The sequence below is a fragment of the Cololabis saira genome, chromosome 10 (genome assembly GCF_033807715.1).
Source record: "Cololabis saira isolate AMF1-May2022 chromosome 10, fColSai1.1, whole genome shotgun sequence".
Lineage (NCBI taxonomy): Eukaryota > Metazoa > Chordata > Actinopteri > Beloniformes > Belonidae > Cololabis > Cololabis saira.
The window spans coordinates 2804532-2812983 of NC_084596.1; the positions used below are offsets into that span (position 1 = coordinate 2804532).

Here is an 8452-nt window from a genome sequence, read left to right on the forward strand (position 1 = left end):
CTGGGGGGGGGGGGGGGTCACCACCATGTACCACCTGATGCAGAGTGAGTTACCTGGGGGGGGGGGGGGTCACCACCATGTACCACCTGATGCAGAGTGAGTTACCTGGGGGGGGGGGGGGTCACCACCATGTACCACCTGATGCAGAGTGAGTTACCTGGACACGCCCCCTGGGGGACACGCCCCCTGGGGGACACGCCCCCTGGGGGACACGCCCCCGGTGATGTCACCATGTCTGCAGGGCCCCAGCACGCAAAAACACACGAAAAAATGCACGAAAAAATGCACGCAAAAACGCACGAAAAAACGCACGAAAAAATGCACGCAAAAACGCACGAACGCACGAAAAAACGCACGCAAAACGCACGAACTCACGCAAAAACGCACAAAAAACCGCACGCGAAACGCACGCGAAACGCACGCGAAACGCACGCAAAAACGCACGAAAAAATGCACGCAAAAACGCACGAACTCACGCAAAAACGCACAAAAAAACGCACAAAAAAACGCACGCAAAAACGCACAAAGAAACGCACGCAAAAACGCACGAAAAAATGTACGAAAAAATGCACGCACGAACGCATGAAAAAACGCACGCAAAAACGCACGAACTCACGCAAAAACGCGTTTTTGCGTGCGAAACGCACGCAAAAACGCACGAAAAAACGCACAAAAAAACGCACGAAAAAATGCACGCAAAAACGCACGAACTCACGCAAAAACGCACAAAAAAACGCACGCGAAACGCACGCAAAAACGCATGCAAAAACGTACGAAAAAACGTACGCAAAAACGCACGAAAAAACGCACGCAAAAACGCACGCAAAAACGTACGGAAAAACGTACTTTCGTACGTTTTTTCGTGCGTTTTTCGTACGAACGCACGAAAAAACGCACGAAAAAACGCACGCAAAAACGCACGAAAAAACGCACACAAAAACGCACGCAAAAACGCACGAAAAAATGCACGCAAAAACGCACGAAAAAACGCACGCAAAAACGTACGGAAAAACGTACTTTCGTACGTTTTTTCGTGCGTTTTTTCGTATGAACGCACGAAAAAATGCACGCAAAAACGCAAGAAAAAATGTACGAAAAAATGCACGCACGAACGCAAGAAAAAATGCACGCAAAAACGCACGAACTCACACAAAAACGCACGAACTCACACAAAAACGCACAAAAAAACGCACGCGAAACGCACGCAAAAACGCACGAAAAAACGCACGAAAAAATGTACGAAAAAATGCACGCAAAAACGCACGAAAAAATGCGTGGGGGGGGTCAGTCACCATGTACTACCTGATGCAGAGTGAGTTACCTGGGGGGGGGGGGGGGGGTCACCATGTACTACCTGATGCAGAGTGAGTTACCTGGACACGCCCCCTGGGGGGACACGCCCCCTGGGGGACACGCCCCCTGGGGGACACGCCCCCGGTGATGTCACCATGTCTGCAGGGCCCCAGCACGCAAAAACACACGAAAAAATGCACGAAAAAATGCACGCAAAAACGCACGAAAAAACGCACGAAAAAATGCACGCAAAAACGCACGAACGCACGAAAAAACGCACGCAAAACGCACGAACTCACGCAAAAACGCACAAAAAAACGCACGCGAAACGCACGCGAAACGCACGCAAAAACGCACGAAAAAATGCACGCAAAAACGCACGAACTCACGCAAAAACGCACAAAAAAACGCACAAAAAAACGCACGCAAAAACGCACAAAGAAACGCACGCAAAAACGCACGAAAAAATGTACGAAAAAATGCACGCACGAACGCATGAAAAAACGCACGCAAAAACGCACGAACTCACGCAAAAACGCACAAAAAACCGCACGCGAAACGCACGCAAAAACGCACGAAAAAACGCACAAAAAAACGCACGAAAAAATGCACGCAAAAACGCACGAACTCACGCAAAAACGCACAAAAAAACGCACGCGAAACGCACGCAAAAACGCATGCAAAAACGTACGAAAAAACGTACGCAAAAACGCACGAAAAAACGCACGCAAAAACGCACGCAAAAACGTACGGAAAAACGTACTTTCGTACGTTTTTTCGTGCGTTTTTCGTACGAACGCACGAAAAAACGCACGAAAAAACGCACGCAAAAACGCACGAAAAAACGCACGCAAAAACGCACGCAAAAACGCACGAAAAAATGCACGCAAAAACGCACGAAAAAACGCACGCAAAAACGTACGGAAAAACGTACTTTCGTACGTTTTTTCGTGCGTTTTTTCGTATGAACGCACGAAAAAATGCACGCAAAAACGCAAGAAAAAATGTACGAAAAAATGCACGCACGAACGCAAGAAAAAAATGCACGCAAAAACGCACGAACTCACACAAAAACGCACGAACTCACACAAAAACGCACAAAAAAACGCACGCGAAACGCACGCAAAAACGCACGAAAAAACGCACGAAAAAATGTACGAAAAAATGCACGCAAAAACGCACGAAAAAATGCGTGGGGGGGGGTCAGTCACCATGTACTACCTGATGCAGAGTGAGTTACCTGGGGGGGGGGGGGTCACCATGTACCACCTGATGCAGAGTGAGTTACCTGGGGGGGGGGGGGGGGGGTCACCATGTACCACCTGATGCAGAGTGAGTTACCTGGGGGGGGGGGGGGGGTCACCATGTACCACCTGATGCAGAGTGAGTTACCTGGGGGGGGGGGGGGGTCACCACCATGTACCACCTGATGCAGAGTGAGTTACCTGGGGGGGGGGGGGGGGGTCACCATGTACTACCTGATGCAGAGTGAGTTACCTGGGGGGGGGGGGGGTCACCATGTACCACCTGATGCAGAGTGAGTTACCTGGGGGGGGGGGGGTCACCATGTACTACCTGATGCAGAGTGAGTTACCTGGGGGGGGGGGGGTCACCATGTACCACCTGATGCAGAGTGAGTTACCTGGGGGGGGGGGGGGTCACCACCATGTACTACCTGATGCAGAGTGAGTTACCTGGGGGGGGGGGGGTCACCATGTACCACCTGATGCAGAGTGAGTTACCTGGGGGGGGGGGGGGGTCACCACCATGTACTACCTGATGCAGAGTGAGTTACCTGGGGGGGGGGGGGGTCACCATGTACTACCTGATGCAGAGTGAGTTACCTGGGGGGGGGGGGGGGTCACCACCATGTACTACCTGATGCAGAGTGAGTTACCTGGGGGGGGGGGGGGGTCACCACCATGTACTACCTGATGCAGAGTGAGTTACCTGGGGGGGGGGGGGGTCACCATGTACCACCTGATGCAGAGTGAGTTACCTGGGGGGGGGGGGGTCACCATGTACCACCTGATGCAGAGTGAGTTACCTGGGGGACACGCCCCCGGTGATGTCACCATGTCTCTCTTGATCTGTGATTGATCTGTGATTGATCTGTGATTGATCTGTGATTGATCTGTGATTGATCTGTGATTGATCTGTGATTGGTCTCTGATTGATCTGTGATTGATCTGTGATTGATCTGTGATTGATCTGTGATTGATCTGTGATTGGTCTCTGATTGATCTGTGATTGATCTGTGATTGATCTGTGATTGGTCTCTGATTGATCTGTGATTGATCTGTGATTGATCTGTGATTGGTCTCTGATTGATCTGTGATTGATCTGTGATTGATCTGTGATTGATCTGTGATTGATCTGTGATTGGTCTCTGATTGATCTGTGATTGATCTGTGATTGATCTCTGATTGATCTGTGATTGATCTGTGATTGATCTCTGATTGATCTGTGATTGATCTGTGATTGATCTCTGATTGATCTGTGATTGATCTGTGATTGATCTGTGATTGATCTGTGATTGATCTGTGATTGATCTCTCTGGTATATCCCCCTCACAAAAATAAGACAAATAGAGAAAGATATTTTCTCACCAACAAGCATATTTTACATAAACATATTTAAAAATTGTCAAGTAACAAAATAACATATTTGAACCATTTTTCAGATTTTTTCAGTTATTTTATTGAAAAATTGTTCAAATATGTTATTTTGTAAATTTGAAATTTTTTAAATATGTTTTGTTGGTGAGAAAATATGTTTCTCTATGTTTCTTATTTTTGTGAGGGGGATATATATAGTTTTTCGGCACTACCTTGTTCTCTATAGCTGATATAACATGAATTACTCCTATGTGGGATCAATAAAGTTCTTATTTTTACCATCTGAGAAAATTAAATATATTATATTTGGTCCTAACTGTTTCCAAGTATATTAGTGCGTGTGTGAATGAATAAATGAGACGTAAAACGTACATTTCTTTGTAGAAAGATGCTTTATGAAAATAAGTTAATTTACTTATTTATGTACTTATTACGTATTAGTTGTGTTTGGTCGTGTCTGAGAGAAACAGGAAGCTGCCCAACTTCACAGACTCACTTCCTGTTTTATAAATCCTCCTTAAGACACGTCTCTGGTTTGAGGTCTGGACCCGAGCTGGTCTCCAGGTTCTGGTCGGGGTCCAGGTTCTGGTTCTGGTTCTGGTCCTGGTCTACCTGGACTCCAGGACCTTTGGGACCGTGTCCTGGAGTCGAGTTGTAAAAAAGAATCAGGGGGGGTGGTGGATTTGATCATATGGGGACAGATAATTTGTGCTGATTACAAATAATAATATAATATATTACAAATAATAGCAGTGACCAAAACAGCTGCAGAAATACTGCAGGAATGACATAGCAGCAGTTAAATGCAGCCTTCTGTAAGCTTTAAATATCCACTGGACTTACATCAAATACATCAAAACACAACAATAAAAAACACTTTTCTGAACTTATCAATATGACTCTGTCCTTCACAGGATAAGTAACATGGATCACTGCAAAAACTCACAATCTTAACAAGAATATTTGTCTTATTTCTAGTTAAAATGTCTCATTTTAGTAAAAAAAATCTTATTACACTTAAAACAAGACTCATCACTGGAAAAAACAACAATTTTCACCTGTTTCAAGTAAATTTTCACTTGAAATAAGTAGAAAAATCTGCCAGTGGAACAAGATTTTATTGCTTGTAATGAGAAGATAAATCTTGTCCCACTGGCAGATTTTTCTACTTATTTCAAGTGAAAATTGACTTGAAACAGGTGAAAATTGTCAAATAAGTTATTTTTCTGGTGATGACTCTAAATGTTGAAATAGCAGTAAAACCACATTCATTGATGAAATGACATAAGGGATGGAAAGGAGGGATGACAGTTTTACAGGGGGGATGATTTGGACCGTTTTTATTCCAGGGGGGGATGATTTGGACCGTTTTTATTTCAGGGGGGGATGATTTGGACCGTTTTTATTTCAGGGGGGATGATTTGGACCGTTTTTATTTCAGGGGGGGATGATTTGGACCGTTTTTATTTCAGGGGGGGGGATGATTTGGACCGTTTTTATTTCAGGGGGGGATGATTTGGACCGTTTTTATTTCAGGGGGGGGGATGATTTGGACCGTTTTTATTTCAGGGGGGATGATTTGGACCGTTTTTATTTCAGGGGGGGATGATTTGGACCGTTTTTATTTCAGGGGGGGATGATTTGGACCGTTTTTATTTCAGGGGGGATGATTTGGACCGTTTTTATTTCAGGGGGGGATGATTTGGACCGTTTTTATTTCAGGGGGGGGATTATTTGGACCGTTTTTATTTCAGGGGGGGATGATTTGGACCGTTTTTATTTCAGGGGGGGATGATTTGGACCGTTTTTATTTCAGGGGGGGATGATTTGGACCGTTTTTATTTCAGGGGGGGATGATTTGGACCGTTTTTATTTCAGGGGGGGATGATTTGGACCGTTTTTATTTCAGGGGGGATGATTTGGACCGTTTTTATTTCAGGGGGGGATGATTTGGACCGTTTTTATTTCAGGGGGGGATGATTTGGACCGGTTTTATTTCACCTCCAGTACTGACTGTGTCCTGGATTCCTGATCTCTCTTCTCCCCCCAGGGAGGTTTGCGGGGTCCCAGTACCACCGGCTGGAGTCCTGATCTCTCTTGTCCCCCCAGGGAGGTTTGCGGGGTCCCAGTACCACCGGCTGGCGGTGCAGCAGCTGCAGGACTGTCCTCCGGCCCTGGCCGCCCTGGGAGCTCCGCCCCTGACCGTCCACAACATCCACCTGTCTGACAGGACCAACCGCATGGACCAGCACTCGGCCCAGGTGAAGACTCTCCGTCCCCCAGTCTCTGTCGTCCTTGGTCTTAGTAACTAACTCCGCCCCCTCCGCTGACGTGAGCGCGTCTTTCCTCTAGACCAGGGGTCGGCAACCCGCGGCTCTTTAGCGCCGCCCTAGTGGCTCCCGGAGCTTTTTCAGAAATGTTTCACCTTTTTTTTCCTTTTTCTCTCTTTTTTTCTTTCTTTTTTACTTTTTTTTTTTTATTTATTTATTTCTTTTTTCTCTTTTTTTCTTTTTTTTTCTTTTTCTTTCTTCTTTTTTCCTTTTTTTCCTTTTTAATCTCGACATTCTGACTTTTTTCTCCAAATTTTGACTTTTTTCTCGACATTTCAACTTTTTTTACTTTTTTCCTCTTTTTTATTTCTTTTTTTCTTTTCTCTCTTCTTTTTTTACTTTTTCCTTTCCTTTTTAATCTCGACACTTCGAAATTTGTGCATAATGAAAAAAAAATCTTCCCCCAGTTCTAACTAATATAGATACATGTGTACCTTCATTCTAAGGCCTTTTTCCTTTTTTTCTTCTTTTTTATTTATTTATTTTTTTACTTTTTTCTTCTTTTTTATTTATTTTTTTATTTTTTCTCTTTTTTGCCTTTTTTTCTTTTTTCTCTTTCTTTTTTTTCCTTTTCCTTTCCTTTTTAATCTCGACATTTCGACTTTTTCTGAACATTTCGACTTTTTTCTCGAAGTGCATAACTGGTTCTGGTAGTTTCACCAGAGTGATTCAGGAGTTTAGGAGAGAGTTTTCTGGTCCCGGTTTCCTGGGCCGACCCGTCCCGGTTTCCTGGGCCGTCCCGTCTCTGACCCGGACCCAGACCAGCAGAGTTCTGATGAACGGACCCGTTTCCCTCTCGTCCCGTTTAGGTGAAGATTCCGGTGACGGGACCGAAGTCGGGCGGATACCTGTACGCCTTCGCTGTGAGGGACGGAGAGACGGGGGGGTGAGTCCTCCAGTCCCCCCTGATATCATTTCTCTTTGTACATATATATATATATATATATATATATATATATATATATATACATATATACATATACATATATATATATATATATATATATATATATATATATATATATATATATATATATATATATATATATACATATATATATATATATATACATACATATACATACATACATGCATTTTTATTATATAATTTATATGCAAATTTGTATGGGGGCCCCCTCTGGCCCCCCCCTGGTGGCGCCCCTGCCCCGACCCCCCCTGACTAAACCTGACCCCCCTGGTCTCCCTGGTCTCCTGCAGGTGGAGGCTGCAGCAGGCCGTGCTGGCGCTCCGGCAGGGCCAGAACCTGGACCTGCTGGACCCCCAGACCCGGGCCGGGGGGGCCTTAGACCTGCTGGACCCGTAGACCCGGGCTGGGGGGGCCCTGGACCTGCTGGACCCCTAGACCCGGGCCGGGGGGGCCTTAGACCTGCTGGACCCGTAGACCCGGGCTGGGGGGGCCCTGGACCTGCTGGACCCCTAGACCCGGGCCGGGGGGGCCTTAGACCTGCTGGACCCGTAGACCCGGGCCGGGGGGGCCCTGGACCTGCTGGACCCCCCGGAGACGTGAGCCCGTCCCTGGGGGGGTCACCCTGCAGCCAGGACGTGGAATACGCCCCCAGACAACCGTCGCCGTAGCAACCAGCTGTTTCCAAGGAAACTGAAAACAAGGATTGGACAAATGTGGGGATATAAGATTACTGCACATGTGCAGTAATACATTAGGAAAGTTGTTTCTGGTTCTTTTGTTGATCAGATTGAAAATGAACAGTTTTAGATTTTTTTAATGTTGAAACAGAAAATAAATCAAATATAAACCTGGGAGTGAAACATGAGTTTAATCTGTAATCTGTCTTCACTCCGTCATGAAACTGCAGTGATGTGGTGACAGTCCGTTCAGCTGCAGCGTCCAATCAATAATCAATAACATGTACTGAACTCTAACAAACTGGAAACCAATCAATAATCAATAACATGTACTGAACTCTAACATACTGGAAACCAATCAATAATCAATAACATGTACTGAACTCTAACAAACTGGAAACCAATAGGAAATAGAGAAAAGAGTTTTCCACTCGCTGTTTTAATTCCCAATTTCGATTTTCAAACATCAATGAAAACGGATAACGGATAACGATCCGTTTTCCGTTTTTTATTATCAAAACAAAAGATGGGAAACGGATTATTTTGGATTATTTCTCTATTTTTATTTTGTCATTTCAAAACAAAAAACAGATGGCTGTGAAGTTC

The 8452-nt window shown here is 45.2% G+C and overlaps 1 protein-coding gene across 1 annotated transcript; it reads left to right on the forward strand.

Moving 5' to 3' along the window:
• Positions 1–3109: 3109 nt before the first annotated feature.
• On the forward strand, positions 3110–7583 carry LOC133451787 (cytochrome c oxidase assembly factor 1 homolog). Its single transcript, XM_061730931.1, has 4 exons — positions 3110–3128; positions 6021–6172; positions 7051–7127; positions 7460–7583. The coding sequence occupies exons 1-4, from the start codon at positions 3110–3112 to the stop codon at positions 7563–7565; spliced, it is 354 nt and encodes a 117-aa protein (XP_061586915.1). The 3' UTR covers positions 7566–7583.
• Positions 7584–8452: the final 869 nt, after the last annotated feature.

Coding starts and splice junctions, on each gene's coding strand:
- LOC133451787 (XM_061730931.1), top strand. Junction 6,173..7,050: donor TGGACCAGCACTCGGCCCAG/GTGAAGACTCTC, acceptor CGTCCCGTTTAG/GTGAAGATTCCGGTGACGGG. Junction 7,128..7,459: donor AGGGACGGAGAGACGGGGGG/GTGAGTCCTCCA, acceptor GGTCTCCTGCAG/GTGGAGGCTGCAGCAGGCCG.